The sequence below is a fragment of the Sycon ciliatum genome, chromosome 6 (assembly GCF_964019385.1).
Source record: "Sycon ciliatum chromosome 6, ocSycCili1.1, whole genome shotgun sequence".
Classification (NCBI taxonomy): Eukaryota; Metazoa; Porifera; class Calcarea; order Leucosolenida; family Sycettidae; genus Sycon; species Sycon ciliatum.
The window spans coordinates 33,138,396-33,156,682 of record NC_088648.1 but is presented as its reverse complement, the minus strand read 5'-3'; the positions used below and the strand labels follow the sequence as shown (position 1 = coordinate 33,156,682).

The 18,287-nt window shown below is 47.7% G+C and overlaps 1 protein-coding gene across 1 annotated transcript; it reads left to right on the top strand.

Annotated features, from left to right (window-relative positions):
* The first annotated feature begins 38 nt into the window (after nucleotides 1-38).
* On the top strand, nucleotides 39-16,712 carry LOC135819936 (uncharacterized). The gene is made up of 11 exons (XM_065333235.1): nucleotides 39-250; nucleotides 1,586-1,727; nucleotides 2,584-2,697; nucleotides 5,699-5,753; nucleotides 5,872-5,992; nucleotides 6,545-6,633; nucleotides 7,848-7,978; nucleotides 9,179-9,239; nucleotides 11,814-11,906; nucleotides 13,085-13,157; nucleotides 15,631-16,712. The coding sequence occupies exons 1-11, from the start codon at nucleotides 185-187 to the stop codon at nucleotides 16,246-16,248; spliced, it is 1,563 nt and encodes a 520-aa protein (XP_065189307.1). The 5' UTR covers nucleotides 39-184; the 3' UTR covers nucleotides 16,249-16,712.
* The last annotated feature ends 1,575 nt before the right edge of the window (nucleotides 16,713-18,287 follow it).

Here is an 18,287-nt window from a genome sequence, read left to right as displayed (position 1 = left end):
GTGATAATCATCAATCATTTCTTTTCCTTCAAAACTCCAATAAAACAAAAAATACAGCACAGTATCTCAAGCTCAGTTCAGAGGCTTTTGTATTTCCACTTCCAGCTAGATAAAACGCTATAGTCTTCTCGAGCAAGGTCAGTATCGAGCGACTTTTATCTCGGCCTGTTGTGTCAAGCCAGCCATGGGCAAGCTAGATGTGTCCGCACTGCGCTACATGTCCAAAGATGACTTCAGAGTACTCGCAGCGGTAAGAACTTTGATTTTCTATGTTTGTGGATATTTTAGCTGACATTTTCTCATGGCGAAGCGCCGCGAGAGTAAACAGATAGGCTTCATGCGTCTGTGTTGTAGTCGATAGCCTGCTACGGAATTTGCACTGAGAAAATTACAGAATGGGAAAAAGTGCGGCTCTACCATTGTATAAGCAAGAGTGTGCAGAGCTCACTGACTTGTCCGTTTGAGCACTCTGGCAAGGCACGTTCGGACCTGGTACTGGCTTTGGAAAATTTATTTTTCATTGCTATCAGGTTCGGCTTCATTTCCTCTGTGCTGCGCTGACGAGTCCACAAGGGGCGAAACAGTTCTGCCCGCAGATTGAGTATAAGCAAGAGTAGATAATCTGCTTCTGGGAGCTTGTATACTTTTGGTACTAGTATACGCTGTAAGCCTGGTTGTACCTTTCACCAGGTGCATCATTGTACATGTATCAGTATGAGGATGATAACATGATATCCCAAGGTGGAGGACACGCCGTGAGCACGACTCCATACGGTGCATGTTATCGCGGGACCGGGCTGCTGTCAACTAGTCTCTGGTTGCATTGTGCAACGCTACGAAACAAAATTTCGGCCGCAACAAATTTCAGGCCGAAAATAGCCGAAAACAAACGTGCACGGAATATTTGTTGACGTACCGTCAGTAATAATTATGTACGTACCGGCCCATCTCAAGTAGGGTGTGTTCATGAAGGTGGAATACAGGCACAAAGGAACTGGCCAAGAAGCAAAGAAGAGTAGCCAAAGTGAGCAATGCCACCACTCCGCCTCCATACTCTTCAGCAACTCCCAAGCTCCGTTGATTCCGACCCCTCTGCGCTCCGATACACCAACTCCGATGGCAGTCAGTCGTCCCAACCACCGCTCACCACCCCAGTCTCGGGCAGAGATGTCTGTGTCACGGACTAAAAAGTGACAAAGCATGGCAGATACTGGCAATAGGTTCCATGGATGCCGCACACTTCAACAGAGATCTGTTGGTCCAGGCTTTTTGTACGCGTTGTGTTTCAGAGTTGTTGTCCTTTATTTGGCATCCCTTGTCCACTTCCTTTAGCGGCCTATTGCGGTTACTGCTACTGCTACTGCTGGTGCTTTTATTACAACGTCTGTTGTTGTTTGTACTGTTATTGAATATTGCTGTTATTGTAACCGTTTGTGGCGCTGCATCTGCCACCCTGGTGTAATTAGGCATAGTGGTGGCCTGGCATGAGCGAAACTTCTCTAAGCTGGTTGTGTTTCTCAACACAATCGTAAGCCGGTGGTAACGCGGATGTTCAAACTTAACTTCTCTCTTTTGTAACTGTTAGGTGGAGAAAGGCATGCGTAATCATGCCATTGTACCCAGTGGCCTCGTCTCCAGCCATGCCAAACTCAAGCATGGTGGCTGCCCGAAGATCCTGCGCGATCTAGTGCACAAACGTCTACTTTTCTACAGCCATGGGAAGAAAGGTACGGTGCCTACGGATGCACTCTTGCATGCATGGGTGTTTGCATGGGTGTTTGTGTGTGCGTATGTGTGTGTGCGTGTGCGTGCGTGTGTATGCATGTGTGTGTATGCATGTGTGTGTGTACGTGTGTGTGTGTGTGTGAATGCGTGTGTGCGTTCGTGCGTGTGTGTGTGTGCGTCCGTGCGTGTGTGTGTGTATGCGTGCGCGCGTGTGTATGCATGTGCGCGCACACGCACTTACGTACCGGCATACTTGAACTTAGTTAAAGCTCATGTCCACACACGTGTTCACCAATGGGGCACTTGAGTAGATGTATTTGTGTGTGCTGATAGTGGTGCTGTTGAATCCATTTCAGACTCACAAGATTTGCAACCCACACCACTACAATGTACAGGTCTCAAGTAATAGTAGTACCGGTGCTGTATTTGTGGTACAAAACTGACAAGTGGTTTAATTTGGTGGACTCGATCGCAAAACTTGTGCCCACATTTTACAATTTTTTCCTTGGCTCGCCATCCGAGTTAAAAGGTATTATGTTTACTGGGGAATATGATCTTACTGCCAAGCCCACATGTAGGTTTGGATAGGGTGGTCGGTTTATTTATTATTTATTTTATTATTCCACAATCACGATGACATAGTGCCAATAAACATGTGATGCGGTCTGCTGGGTGATTCAATAGTAGATTGAGTTACCTTACTCCCGCTGGGTATTTTCCTTCGTCCTCCTGAGTAGACCCATGTGATCAGTTTCTGGCCGGGAGCAAGTAGAAACGTGTGTGTGTGTGTTTATCTGTCTGTGTCTGTGTGCCTATGTGTGTGTCTGTGTGCCTATGTCTGTGTGTACTATTTCCTAGGCGAGGGATATCGTCTGACGTTCACTGGCTATGATTTCCTGGCGCTGAAGAATCTTGTCAGCCGGGGGAAAATCTACTCCGTTGGTGAGCAGATCGGGATTGGAAAGGAATCAGGTAAGTCTCGTTTACCTTGTTTTCGTCGTAATACCAAGAGTCCACATCCCCCAGAGTGTGCAACGCGCGATAGGGTCTTGTCACGACTCGTTTTCAACATTACGTCATTTTCATGTAGCGAATGTCGCGGCCTGCACGCGCAGCTACATGAAAATGACGTAATGTTGAAAGCGAGTCGTGACAGAGATTTATGTGGCGTTGCACACTCTGGGGGTTATGGACTCTTGGTAATACTTGACATTATGTTTCACACGATTTCCTTTTACATGTGCCAACAGCTGTCTAGAGGCGTGGAACAATATTATCTCTCAACGGAAGTGTCCTTGCTGATGTCTGTATGGTTCGGCTGAGAGCGCATGGTTGTGATGAGTTGGGAATGCGATAAAATGTACCAACCGTTCAGGAGTAATTCCTTTCTCAATATGCGCAGCTCGCTTCTGCCTAAATTGGGTTGGAAAGCGCCCACACCTTACAATGTAGTAAAATGCGTCTCCCGGCAATGGACTGACTTGTTTCACTGATCTGGCCTCACTTCAGCGCAACTTTTATTGCGCAGCATACATGAGCGCCTCTTAATGGAGCACTACTTTTTGCGGCGCTGGCTCAACACCGCGACACTCTCTGCAACACTGACTCTTGACAGCGTAGCTTTTCACAGCGCTGGCCTAACACCGCGACACTCTCTGCAACACTGACTCTTGACAGCGTAGCTTTTCACAGCGCTGGCCCAACACCGCGACACTTTCCACGTCAATACTTAAAATACTGCTGAAATGTGTACACCCACACATCCGCAGTTCTCTGCTTGCAATGTTGCAACGTAGAGTCAGGGCTCTGTGTGATGTTCACAAGTCCGCTGTCGAGTCTGAGAAAAGGGAAGAGAGAATACAAATTGTTTAGTGCAATTGTGTTTCGAACCGAGTCTTCCACGGATCATGAACGAGTCGGTACCCGGCTCCAGGTACTAACCTTCACATGTGTCTCCAGTCTCCACTCAACACTGCAGTATATTGATACAGGTAAACAACTTTGACAGCGTGTGGAGGAAGAACAACGAGTCTGGAATCTACTCCAGGACATGTAGAAGACTAAACTTCATTCAAGGTAGTTAGTTCGATTTGATCCGCTAGCACTGTCCAAAAGACTTGCAGTGTCCGCTCAACTCGTATACGGACAGTCGGACTAATGCCTGAAGTGTTGGTGGGCGATGGGGAAGGAGCATCCACGATGGATTGCGTCGGGAAACTCTGCTGTGATAGCGGGTGCCAATCGTGACTCGAAATCGCTGATGATCGCATTGAGCTGCAGCACAAGGCCACATTCATTAGCTGCATCTTTCAAACACTGAAGTAGATCAGTGTAAGCTTGCCTAGTCTTCCTTGAAAAAGGAGCATAAACCAAGGGTAGGTATTTGTTTCCGCTCATGCAATGGATTGTTACGAGCTGCATGAAGAGGAGGGGCGCTGCTTTGAAGGTACTGTCGATAAACCACTCTTCACTGTTCCACAATCCCAAACCCAAATCTGCATCCGACACAAACACCAGTGTGATGTCGTTGCCATTCAAGCCAGCAAGGAAGAATCGTTCGCCGTTTACAGTGTTGCGGAAACTGTCTGCCACGACTATGGCCGCCCTGGTCTGCGGCAAAGGCGGATAGCGTTCTCGCCTACATCTATAGAGGCTGGCGTCCAGTGAATGAAAGGACGGAATGGCAGCGGCAACGTTTGGGGCGATGTTCGCTGCATCTTCCCGGTAAATAGAAGGAATAGAAAGGGATTCCTGTCTGGCTCTTTGTTTCATTCTTGTCACTATCCCACGGACTTGAGTTGCCTCAGGATTTGGAGGGTGATGGTGCTCTCCCACTTCTTCCGGGGACGAGTCTTCTTCGTCTTGCAGCAACACTTCCGTTGTCTTTAGCCTCCCTCTGCAAGCAGCTTCAGTACACCGCCACGTGGTGGTCCCGTCTCTCTTCCGTTTGTCCTTTCTATAGATATAGCCGTTGCACGAAGCGCCTTCCCCGCCTTTCGTTGTTTTGCACGGTAGAGCCATAGTAACTTTGAAGGATTGTCCGGCAAAGAGTGACCTCCATAGAATGAACCACAGTATTATAGAGCGTGATAAAGTGCGGTGTTTAGCGTACTGCCTCAAGAGTAGCGCTGCACTTAGTGAAACATCAAAAAAGTGGCGCTGCATTGGGACATCGCTGTCAAAAGTGATGCTCCAATGAGCCTGCGCGATTTATGAACAAGTGCCATTTGGAGGCGCTTATGTGTGGCGCGCGGGGGTATGTACTCTTGGTTTTACTGTACACTGATTGCAATGTGCTCCATGCATACCGACGACGCACTGAGCTATGCCGTCCTCGTTTGGGTCCCGGTTTTTCTGGCACCCACCCCGCTCATTTGATGGTGGCGGCGACGTTCTTGCCATACGCGTCCGGAAAAGTCGGTTTGACGGAATACAAACTCCAGCCGCGAAATTGTTGGACTTGTCAAGGATCCAGAAATTATGTTGCGCCTTCGGCAATACTGTAAAAGCCATAATTATATATAACAAAGTGCTAACTCTAACGATTTAACGAGGAGAAATCTGTCGTTAAAATAGAAATCATTCTACAGAAATCGATACATATACTGTACTACTGAGCGTTGAGAATGAGTGAGAATCGTTACCTTTGGTACACGTAAACCAGTCAATTTTGGGAAATCGTTATATATGCGCCTCGTTAGAATAATGGCTTTTACAGCAGTAGAGGAACATAACCTATTTTTTCATGTATTTTGTTCGAAAAGATGATTTTAAATAAAAGGGGTTTTGTCAACTGACAACCGCTCTATTTAGTTGCTATTCACTCTTTAGATGAAAATTCTTTTATTAATGATGTCGGGAAAAAACGTTTCGGGCCAGTCGCCCATCGTCAGAAAAGATTATTTGGCATAGTGATGGCCTTGCTTTCCACCGGTATGATTGTTTGCCTGTTGTCTATTATATGCTCCTGCAGACATCTACATCGTAGCTAACGAGCAAGGCGATCAATACGCTCTAAAAATTCACCGGTAAGGGCTTGTCTTTACCCTGAATGGATATGTGGTGTGAGGCATGGGGCAGAGCGGTGTGTGAGTGAGTGTGTTGTTTGTTTGTTAAATTGTACGCTGTGCGTGTTCTTGTTTGCAGACTCGGCCGTACGTCGTTTCGCCAGTTGAAGAACAAACGTGACTACCACGGTCACAAGAGCCACCTACCCTGGCATTACCTGTCACATCTCTCGGCTGTTAAAGAGTATGCGTATATGAAGGTGAGCTTATACTCTTTTTTTCTTTCTGCGCCTTGATCCTAGAGGGTGGTGGCGTTCCTACGGACGGATGCGGAAAACTCGGATGCGGAAAACTCGGCTTCCAGCCGAGTCTCAGAACCGTGAAATTTTTTTATATTTTATTTTACACTCTTTACGGTGTTTTACTACGGCTGTCGTTGTTCTTCTTCTTCTTGTACTTCTTGTTGCTGTTATTGCCTATTCTGCTGCTGATGATGATGGTGGTGGTGGTGCTGGTTTCGCTGTTGATGGGTCTGCTGATGGCTCCGATAGTGTTGAAAAAGTTGATGGACAAGCCGCTGGCCGGCCACTCTCGTTGTCTCACTGACCAGTAGTGTCGCTGCTAAAATTGGTTGTTGTCAAGCGCATCCAAATAATATGATCCAATCCGTGTGTCGTTACTCCAATACTCATGTCATGATTTATATTTGCAATGTGTGTGTGTGTCTGTCTGTCTGTCTGTCTGTCTGTCTGTCTTTGTGTCTGTTTCTGTGCCTGTGTGTGTGTGTGTGCGTCTGTCTGTCTGTGCAACAGGCGCTACACAATCGCGGGTTTCCTGTTCCGGAGCCAATCGACTTCAATCGCCATTGTGTTGTAATGGAGCTGGTCGACGGGTTTCCTCTGTACGTTAGCTAACTGCCTGTACAGTGCATTTCAAAACTATAGACGCGTAGGGTGTTTGAAATATTTCAAATTTGGCTATGACTTTTTGAGAATAGTTTTCGGAATATTGCTCAGGTCCACTCCACAATTACTCTCATATAGTTTCTAAACGATTGGATAACAGACGCCCGATTTGGAAAAAAATATGCACAAAGTGATCACAGATTTTATGTGGTATAGTTGCTGGCATAACGGTTTTTGCCTAGGTACGCGTCTATAGTTTTGAAATGGACTGTAGTAGGGTACATTTGCTTGGGTACTCTTGCTTGAACACCACTACTATACTTTGGTTCAACTCCTTTGGTAATAGGTTTTTTTTCATTTGACCCGACGAGACCACACAACGCTTGCTTTCGTGGAGTGTGGCTGGTGAACTGTTCGTGCCGTGATCAGCAAGCGTCGTGTAGTCTCGTCGGGTCAAATGAAAAAAACCTATTACAGTCAGACCTCGCTTAACCGCACACATCCGTTTTCCACAAAAATATCCGGATGGGCGAGGGAACCGGATAATCGAAAACACACACTGTGTGTGTGCATAGCATTGCTGTAAATCGGTGACCGACAATTTTCTTCCGGATGGCGAGGGATCCGGATAAATGAGGACCGGATAAGCGAGGTCTGACTGTACTACTATTTGACGGACCTATTGAAGATGGGAACAAAGAATTATTTCAACTCCTTTGGATTGATGTTAGCACCTTTGCCCATTCTCCTACTTGACCATGTATTACTGGTAACTTTTGCTGCTGCTGCTGCTGCTGCTGCTGCTGCTGCTGCTGCTGCTGCTGCTGCTGCTGCTGCTGCTGCTGCTGCTGCTGCTGCTGCTGCTGCTGCTGCTGCTGCTGCTGCTGCTGCTGCTGCTGCTAGTGTTGTTCGAAAATATTTACTCTCACGTTGGTCCAAGGAACTGCAAGTTACGCTATAATATCCGCGAACCCCGCCAGTTACATGTACTTGGCAATCAGCTCATGCGATAACATTGCACGACACCTGATGGACGGTGACACCTGATGGACGGTGCTGGCGTTCTGCAACTACAGTAACTGCTGTTAGTGGACATTATAGCGTAACTTGTAGTTCCTTGGTCCTTTTTTTCGCCGTAAAATCATCCTTGCCTCTCTTGAGTCCATCCTTCTCACGATGGCGTTTCTGTCTGGCATTTTTTTGGACTTAGTTTACAGGTTAATGAAATGCATCAGCCGGAGGAGAGGTACGAGACTCTGATGAAACTGCTGCTACGTCTGGGCTCAGTGGGTCTCATTCATGGCGACTTCAACGAATTCAACTTGATGATCAACGAAGCCGGTGAGTATTTGTTTAAGAACAGCAGTGGCAAGTGGCAAGTGACAAGCACCCGTACGCATTCGTGCACAGGGTGGGCGAGACAGGATAACACATTATTTTAGGTGTAATTAATTTCACACGAGTCGCAGAGTATCACACGTCTGGTTTGCTGTCACTAATAGTGTCATGCCAGATGGCAATCTTCAGACAACTGATCCATGACTCGTGTGCTACTGCTCTGCTTCTGCATTGAGCACTCTATCGGACCGGAGGACTCCGCTCTCGGTGTAACTAATTTCCGTAATTTCGATAGAGAAACCAGGCACCTAAATGCCACTGGAGTATGCACTGTATGTGAGTGGAATGCTGATTACCTAATTCTAAATTAGTACACCTGAAGCCTGTATGCTACTGTAATTTCACAAATTTTCGGTGTACTTTTATTTTCGGTACTTTCGTTGCGTCTGCTTCATACCTAAAATGTCAATACACCGAACAAACACCAACACACATAATCCAATAGGGAACTGCTTCTCTGTACCGAAATTTTCTGTTCACCTAACCTGGCCTTTTGCCCTCATACCGAAAATATTGAGGACCGAAAATTTCTGAAATTAGAGTATTTGTTTCCCTTCTTTGATACTGCTGCTGCCCGGTGTGCTTGAATTCTTGCTTGCGTGTGTACTGACGTGATTGCCTGTCCATACGTTTTGAACGGGAAAGACACATAGTAATAGGGTTTGCCGCTGTCCATGTTACGTACCATCTCATTCACGTCGGTTTCACTTTGCTTTGTCTATGTGTACCCGGAATGTGTGTGTGTGTGTGTGTGTGTGTGTGTGTGCGTGTGCATTTGTGTGTATGTGTGTGCATTTGTGTGTGCGAGTGTGTGTGTGTGCGTGCGCGCGCATGGGTGTGTGTATGCGTATGTATGTGTGTGTGTGTGTGTGTGTGTGTGTGTGTGTGTGTGTGTGTGCGTGTGCATTTGTGTGTATGTGTGTGTATGTGCGTGTGCATTTGTGTGTGCGTGTGCGAGTGTGTGTTTGTGTGTGTGTGCGTGCGCGCGCATGGGTGTGTGTATGCGTATGTATGTGTGTGTGTGTGTGTGTGTGTGTGTGTGTGTGTGTGTGTGTGTGTGTGTGTGTGTGTGTGTGTGTGTGTGTGTGTGTGTGTGTGTGTGCGCGCGCGCGCGTATGTGTGTTTGTTGTTCATCCGCACCAGGCAAGATAACACTTATCGACTTCCCGCAGATGGTGTCCACGTCCCATCTGAACGCTGAATGGTATGTTGAGAGCGTGTGATTTAGTGTAGTGTGTGTCACCATCTGGGCTGTGTGTATGTGTATGGAGTAGCGTCACGAACACTGGTACATGGTTTTTCCAGTCCGTACAAACAGATGCAATGATGTCATACGATGATGTCATTTGCGCAACCTCTATGCAGAGGTGGGCCAAGATATACTTGTGTAGAAGTGATCAGCTCAGTCAGCTGAGCGTGTTGTAAGCGCATCAGCTCAGTCAGCTGAGCGTGTTGTAAGCGCATCGAGAAGGTACACTGTGTACAGTTGAGGACTGCTTCAATGTCACACCTGCTGCTGCTGCTGCTGTATTGACCAGCTGCACAGTAGTGCAATGTCTACACAATGTACCGTAAAGTCTTGAATAAAAGCCGCAAATTTGGGCCCATCAAATCACACATAAGCCTGGTTTTCGTGTTTACATACATAGAAACCCACCTCGTCGGGATTTCGAGCTGCAAGGGGAACGAGTGATGTCGTGTTCACCCAACGTTGGTTATCGGCCAAGTCACAGAGGTACGTGTGGGAGTGTCATGCCTTGGGGCTAGACATGTCAAAGGCATTTGACACCATCAACAGAGCCAAGCTCCTGGATGTTATGAGCTCGTTCCTTGGCCGCGATGAAGTCCACATGATACAGCATCTTCTGTATGGCACCACCATATCTGTTCGTATGTGCAGCTCCACTTCCAAGGCATTCCATACCACCATCGGCACGCCCCAGGGGGACAGTCTAAGTCCCGTGCTGTTCGTCTGTTACCTTGAAGCCGCCCTGCAAGAATGTCGCCCAAGACTCCCACAGCGACCTATAACTGATGGAGACATCCCTCCAGAAACCGGGTACGCTGATGACATAACGTTCTACTCTACCAGCAAACCTTGGCTCGAGGAATCACTACCCGCCATATCCTCGACACTGCAGTCTTGGAACCTAAAAGTAAATGAGCAAAAAACGGAATGGGTGCACTTTACGTCAGGCGATTCATCCTGGCGGAGCATCAGGCAGCTTGGCTCTCTTATGGGGGGCACTGAGGATATCGACAGCGGATTTCTCTGGCATCCCAGGCATACGGTAGTATGTGCAGCCTCTGGCTGCGGCGCAAGCATGTGTCAGAAAGGTCCAGGCTCAAGCTGTACAGCTCGCTTGTGCTGCCTGTCCTCCTTTACAACTGTGAGACTTGGGGAGTACCCCAGGCAGTCTTTCAGCGTCTGGACTGTTTTCACCGCCGACAGCTCAGAAACCTGGTGGGAGTGCGATATCCAGACAGAATTACGAATGATGATCTGTATTCCAGATGTGGCTCGCAGCCACTGTCGGAGCTTGTTGCCAAGCGACGCCGTAGCCTCACTGGCCATGTGCTGAGGATGAGTGAGCAGTCACCCCCTTGCCTTGCGATGTCCTGCTATTTTCAAGCGGGGTCACGTGGACGAAGGGGCCGTCCTGCGGCTACTCTCCCTACCACCATCATGAAGGACCTGGCAGGGCACGACATCCCTTTGAAGAATGCCAACGACCTAGAAGGAGCACGAGCATTTGCTGCAGACAAGTCGAAATGGAGATCAGACATTGTTTATGGATGAGTTTTTTTGTTGACTGGAGACAGAAGCGGACTTGGCTTAATTTCAGTGTATTCTCATGCATTGTTCTTTGGCCTTTGTACGCGTGCTGTGGTATTATTATTATTATTATACATAGAAATACCTGTATTGTATAGAAGCCTGTCTCATATAGAAGCCTGCCTCATATAGAAGCCTGCGAAATTTCAAAGCCGCTGCTTTTATACAAGACTTTACGGTATACAAATTTGTGTAATGAAATGGATGTTGCACGGTTTTTTGATCTGCAAGGCACCAACAGCAGACGTGAAAGCACCCAGTTCACCCTGGACACATGCACGGATTGAATCACAGTGATTTTGTGCGCACCGTTTCTTTACGAAATGAGCCAAAGTGTGTCCAGTATTCTAGCGGAAGATGTAGCCAGTGTGCTGACAGTGCTCAACACCACGGAGGCAGAGCGTACCCTCTCCTGGCATATATACCGGCATGGTCGGTACCCCATCCTCATGTTGCCTGATGATTGCGAGAGCATGAAACTTGAAGCAGCAGCGAACAAGCGTTGATTGTCCTTGTTGTTTTGTTTTGTCCAGTATTATTATGTTTGTACTGTAGGAGTGTTAAGTAGGCCTAGTGTGGAGCATGTACTTTCAACCTGTGTTCACGGATCCCCTGTCTCTTTAGACCAGAGTTTGTCACGGTGTTCAACGGGTGTCTATCCGTCACAGATCCCCTGTCTCTTTAGACCAGAGTTTGTTACGGTACCCATCACAGATCACCTCTCTCTAAAGGCCAGAATTGTCACGATGTTCAAAGGTTGTCTGTTCATCACAGGTCACCGGTCTATAGACGAGGGCTCAGTACGATCTTCGAAGGCTGTCTATCCGTCACCGATCCCCTTTTTTCTTTCGATCAGAGTTTGTTACGGTGTTCGCATGTTGTGTATTTGACACATGCATGTTTGCGCTGTTGAAAACTCTCCTCGGTTTCTGTCCTGTCCAGGTACTTTGATCGCGATGTGCAGTGTGTGCGGGATTTCTTCGAGAAACGATATGAATTCACCAGCGAGGAGTGGGCAAAGTTCTCCGACATAGAGTGAGTGTTTGTGTGTGTGTGTGTATGCATGTGTGTGGGGGGCATTGACATTAGCAATGTATGTGTGTACATAACACGGCGTCCCCCGAAGCTGATTCCATACAACTCGTATCGCATGTGCTGGTACTGCGACGCTCCTCTCTGTGTCAGGAATACCTGCTATGCGTTGTGACATTGTACTCCCACTCTGCCCGTCTTCATACCAGCCTGTTTATTTTATTCTTTTTTTCAGTAATTGCTGTAGGCCAGAGACGGCTTGGAGAGTGTTGCGAGGATGTATGGATAGGAAACGTGTTCAGCCTATACCCACCAGCCATTCAGTGGCTGCTTTCGATTATGCACTTGAATGTTCGATTATGCACGCGAATCGATTCATGCCATTCACATCACCCCATGTGAATAGGGTGAATGGATTCCGAATCGATTCCAGGGCTCATGACATGAAAATCGAACGACTTGAATGCATGCGAATGGATTCATGAATCGATTCAAGTGCATAATCGAACATTCAAGTGCATAATCGAAAGCAGCCACTGAATGGCTGGTGGGTATAGGCTGAACACGTTTCCTATCCATACATCCTCGCAACACTCTCCAAGCCGTCTCTGGCCTACGGCAATTACTGAAAAAAGAATAAAATAAAATCATCCGCATTGAGGAATGTTCCATATCCATTTCATGAACTTTGGAGACAGGTATGCTAGAGGTGGCTATTTTGTGACAAACGTTCTAGTGGAGGTCGGTTTCTACTACTCTCCTCATCACCCTTTCCTCCTGAGCAACACTCTCCAAGCCGTCTCTGGCCTATAGCAATTACTGAAAACAAAGAATAAAATAAAATCATATCCATTTCATGAACTTTGGAGACAGGTATGTTAGAGGTGGCTATTAGAGGTGGCTATTAGAGGTGGCTATTAGAGGTGGCTATTAGAGGTGGCTATTAGAGGTGGCTATTAGAGTTGGCTATTAGAGCTGGCTATTTTGTGACAAACGTTCTAGTGGAGGTAGGTTTCTATTACTCTCCTCATGACCCTTTCCTCCTGAGCAATGCCATGTACTCATCAAGGCTGTGACAGTGCATTTCTGTTTTTGTCAATTTCTCCGATGCAACGTAAAGACTAGGTTATAGCTGTTGTCTTCTCCTTGTCCATTTGTACCTCTCCATGTCTGGCCCGCAGCAAGGATAGCAGTTTGGACGTGGAGGTTGCAGCGAGTGGCTTCACGAAGGACTCCCAGTCGAAACTTGAAGAGGTAATGTCAAGCCATACTTCCTCTCTTAGGCCGCAACCACACTACGTAAAAATCACAGTACGAATTTTCGTGCATATCTCAGTACAAGTCGGCACGCAACCACACTGCACTTTTTGGTCTGCATAGATAATGTTTTCACGCGACCAGCATGTGACGTTGTCGTACCAAAAAAAAGCATGTGCCACGTGCTGGAAAAGACCGGGAAATTCAAAAACAATGACTGTATGCTGATGCTGATGCGTACCACGACCAGGTGGAAAAAAAGTTGTACGCAGAAGATGGAGCGCGGACACAACGAAAACGACAAACGTGGCTTTCTACAGGGGTGTGCCGGAAAACCTCCTTGGTCCGACTTAAAAATGTGCGTTTCGATTCGAACATCAACCGAACAAATTAAAATAATCTCAGGACGGAATAAACTTTCCAGCTATCTAACACTATCATTCAGTTGTCAACATGTGATGTTGAAGAAGAAATGGCTCCAACTCCAAAGGAGGCAGCGGCTCAGGATCCTAGTCGACTCGAGCATTTTGCGTCCAAAGTTTGTCGTCAGAGGACTCCTCCTGTTGCTTCTCGTGCAACACAGAGAAGGCCTGGTGCTGAAATCAATACCCCGCTACGATGGGGGATTGTCACGGAGTACCAGAACCTCCTGGGCGATCGTTCTCGAGTGCCTCCTGGCAGATTGAAATCGCTGCAATCGCTGTTTCCTTGGCAGAATTTCAGCAAACGCGTCATCCAGAAACTCGTGCAGGAAGCACCAGCATCGCTCCGTCCAGTTTGCTGATCTCTCTCGCAGTCGTTCATGATGTGGCGGCCGACGAATCAAGATCACAGAAGAAATCGTCGAGTAGTTGATTGAAATAAATAACCGGCCTTGAGGTCGACTTTCAGGCGACAACCTGGCTGGAAAACTGAAGCGCGGAAAGGGTGAATTATCCGGCGGATACGGTGCGGAGTCCTCGGAGCCGCGATCGCGATGCGTCACAAGATCACCAGTCTCCGGTGCCATTGGATTCGTGAAACAGGCAGGGAAGAGCACGCATGGTCTGACTGCATGACATGTCGACACAGATCAGACTCAGTACGCGCGCGCGCGGTACACGGTGGTCAGAAGTGATTTTTTATGCGTGGTGGTTTACTTGTTCGCCCCATTTGAAGGTAGGTGTCATGGGAGCTTCAGGCGAAAACACCTACAGCCACCATTCTGGTAGTCGCACTGCCCGAGGAGGAGGCGAAGTCGATCGTGGAAATCGTACCTATTAAAAAAATGTCACGGTTCGCGTGAGACTCGGTTTCTTTATATAGAGGCCGAGTTTTCCGCATCCGTAGGAACGCCACCACCCTTCAAGGATCAAGGCGTAGATGCAGCTCCTAAAGCGTGCCTATGGAGTGAAAAAAATCAAAGAAGCGCAGTGTAGCTTGGAGGAGATGAAAAAATGTCGACGTTTTGCAGGTTGACGCACTTGCAGATGCGCCCTGAGACACCAGCAGCGATGAAAACTAGAAGGTCAGGCCAAGAAACGACACAGTAGTTATCTATCTACCGTCTCTTGGTTGATTTTTTAGTACAGGTGCTCCTTTGTACATATGCCTGAGTTTTGAAGTGAAGCGCACATTTTAATAAGTCGGACCAAGTACAAAGCACGTTTTGCATTTCGCACGCGTCGCCATGACGATTTCTACTGTAATGCGGTTTGTACGTGATTTTGTAGCTAGTGTGGTTGCAGCCTAAGCTCTCCTCCTACTAGTCATGCCGCATTCACGGTGTACAACATGCAGAAATTCATTTGAAATCGGACCGTTGGTACTGGTAGTTGCACCTGTTATTCGATTGTGATTTTTACACAAATCAAGAAACTTGATTCAATGGCCTGTCTAAATTGCATTCGAAATAGGGGTGAAACGGTTCGGGTAAGGAACCGGTTTTGGAACCGCCAGCTCAAAATAATCGGGTACCCGTTCCGTGAAATTTCGAACCGAAACTCGAAAAATCTCGTTCTCGTACAAATACATGTACACGTCAAGTCTACTCAAGATTTAAATGTCTTACCTTACGATCACCGCCCTTCCAAAGGGTTCTCCTGGTCATTACCTTCTTCGCACATGGATCTCGTTCTTGATCGTAAAAATGATTTCTCAAAAATAATTGTCACAAACGCTTTTTGTCGGTCTGGAGAAAAGAGTGTATGGAACCGATACCCGAACCTTGGAAAACTATGCTGGAATTAGGTTACCCGAACATGAAAAACATGGAACCGTTTCACCCCTAATTCGAAATACCCATCAATATTCATGTGCTTTTAAAATTAATTATTGTCTGCGGTGGTCGCCCTGAGAAACCTTGTGAGTGTGTTTTAATTCCCTTTGCCCTGTGTTTGTGTCTGTGTGTGTGTGTGTGTGTCTGTGTGTGTGTCTGTGTCTGTGTGTGTGTGTGTCTGTGTGTGTCTGTGTGTGTCTGTGTGCTTTGCAGGCATCCAAGTCTCTAGGAGTGCTCCAGGGCGGCGAGGGAACGGAAAACCCTGATATCACGACGACGGCAGCTGGTGAGGAGGAGGGCAGTGGCAGCGGTGAAGATGATGAGGATGACAATGAGGAGGATGACAATGAGGAGGATGACAATGAGGAGGCAGAGGCAGAGGATGTGAGTGCAGATGAGGAGGAGAGCTCTGCCCACGCCGGGGCGGCTTCAGGTGTGCGCACGCGTGGTGAGTCAACGTCTGCGACCTCATCACTCACTGGAGAAGAGCATAGCGATCACAACAACACCACCAGTGCGTCTGACGGCGAAGAAGACGATGACGACGACGACGAGGAGGATGATGAAGACATGGAAGCGGTCGACAACCACGCGTATCGTCCTCACCGCGATTGGCCGAAACGCGAGCCCAAACCGACCGTGGTCCACCTGGCCAAGCCGCGCGGCCAGATTGCCGAGAGCACGATACGCCAGCGTGTGCGAGACGAGGCGGCCAGGCGGCAGCACAAGCAAACGCGCAGAAATCAGCGCAAGGACGGGAAGGCAAGCGGCGGTCGGCGAAAGGAGGGCACACGGAAGAAGCGCGTATCAGATAACGTTGCGCTCTTCTAGCACCTGGACATGTCCAAAGCGACGAGGAGACAATAACTAGAACGCACCCTGACTGTTATATTCGGGGAAGTCTCGTTATACCGTACATGAAATCTTAGGCGATAAATAGTATAAGCGAAGCGGACATTACGAAATGATCAATGGGAATACATGTATGTTCAAATTGATGTTCCGATTCGCTTATACTATTTATCGCCAGATTACTGGTGTTTGTCTTGTTGTCCATTTCTTGTCGTGTTGTTGTCCATTGTTTTGTTGTCCGTCTCATGTCCTGCAATACCAACCCCGTCACCGTGCAGCATGGCACGAGGACTACCGTCTACGATCTGTTCTTCAACTCGCGTGTCCACGTGTGTGTGTGTGTGCTCTGCATCCTGGATCTATCCCAGGCTAGTAGTACTTGTATTAGACTATCTGTGCAATTCGTTTTGCCTGTACAAGAGGCTTTATCAGTCTGTCCGAAACCTCTGCTGTCAGTCTGACCGTTACTGCAGTTGCGCTCGGTGAAATCCGACCCGGAGTGCATATTTGGAGTCCTCGGCTTGCACGGCCCTTGACGCCCTGGAAGTGGCACGAATGCGGCTGGACGTACACATGTACACATACAATGATGTAATCGGAACTGGTCCAGGGTGCCAGCTTTGCACTACGGGTCGGATTTCACCGAGCGCAACTGTAGTAGCAAGTCTCTAGTTGATTCTTTACACTCCATTCACAGAACAACAATGGCCAGCAAGGCTAGTGGGTCGCTACTCTGAGTTTCATGCTTACACTATCATCAGGCTGCAACATGAGGATGCTACTGGCCATACCGGTAACAAGAGTAAAATTAATAAATATAAACCCCGGTTTTTGTTTTTTTTACAAAGACCACTAAAAATGCCAAACATGAGCTGCAGCTAGGGGAAGCACACACAACCTGAATCGTGGCAGTGGTGGTGAGGTTTAGAGAGCTCCTTTATGTACTCTTGACGGTATACATTATGCCAGGAGAGGTACTGGTGGGTCTTGTGGTGCTATGCATGGGATGTGTTCATTTTGAGTCCATCCATAAAAAAAAACTTAAAAAGGCACAATCTTCCTCTGCCTGCTCAAGCTCGATGATGAGAGGTGAACCACTGTGTATGGAGTAGGGAGCCAGAGCGCGGTGTTCTCTTGCAGGTTTGCCGCGTGGAAGGTGCGATGGGCTTATTGCGTCCTACGGATGGCAGTCGTGAGTCGTTCACGCGTCAAGATGGGCAGGAAGCGTGTGTTCCATGCAGGAGCAACTACCCTATGTTCTACAAGTAGCCTATAGACAGCACCCGGATTTTTGGCCACTGAGATTTATTCACAAGCGCGTCACAAATGACCCGGTGTCTTTTTCCAAACAGGTCCCCCCCCCCCCCCCCACCGGGTCGCTGACCCGGCTCTGGAGAAGACACTGGGCACTACATCTGCCACCTTTGGTATAATCAGACAGTAGCAAGACTAGCAAGAGTACTACTATGTACACAGACAGTACTAATTTACAAAAGTACATAAACCAAGAGTGTGCAACTCCTATCTCGAACTGCGATAAGTTAGTTCACACACGGTGGAAAATTCTCATTGCGTCATTCTTTGCCAGGAGTATGATCAAGTGCATGTGCTCTCCCCCAGAGATACGGTGTGAGTCTAAAAACAGGCTCACTACAATAATTATAGTCAGGAAACATGGATCTACCGGTACAATTATAGCGTGTTGGGCTTTGACTACCGTAGCTCCGATGTACAAATTAGTTGTACTTTGATCTCTGGCTACGCATGGTCGCATCAGTCAGTCAAATAGCGGCGATAGATTGATGTCATAAAAAAAATCCGCCATGGCCTGAGGGATTGTCGAGTTGCACTCTCTTGGTATTTGTACAGCTAGTTGCGCTCGATGAAATCCGACTCGGAGTGCCTTGTTGGCGCACTCAACTAGCACGCCCTTGACGCCATGGAAGTGGCACGAATGCGGCTCGACGTACAGATGCAATGACGCAATCGGAACTGGTCCAGGGTGCCAGCTTTGCACT

Bases quoted from the DNA above. Each gene is read 5' to 3' on its own strand.
- LOC135819936 (XM_065333235.1), top strand. From the start codon at position 185: ATGGGCAAGCTAGATGTGTCCGCACTGCGCTACATGTCCAAAGATGAC. The intron at 251-1,585 runs GTAAGAACTTTG...TGTAACTGTTAG, and splicing joins ACTTCAGAGTACTCGCAGCG to GTGGAGAAAGGCATGCGTAA. The intron at 11,907-13,084 runs GTGAGTGTTTGT...TCTGGCCCGCAG, and splicing joins GCAAAGTTCTCCGACATAGA to CAAGGATAGCAGTTTGGACG.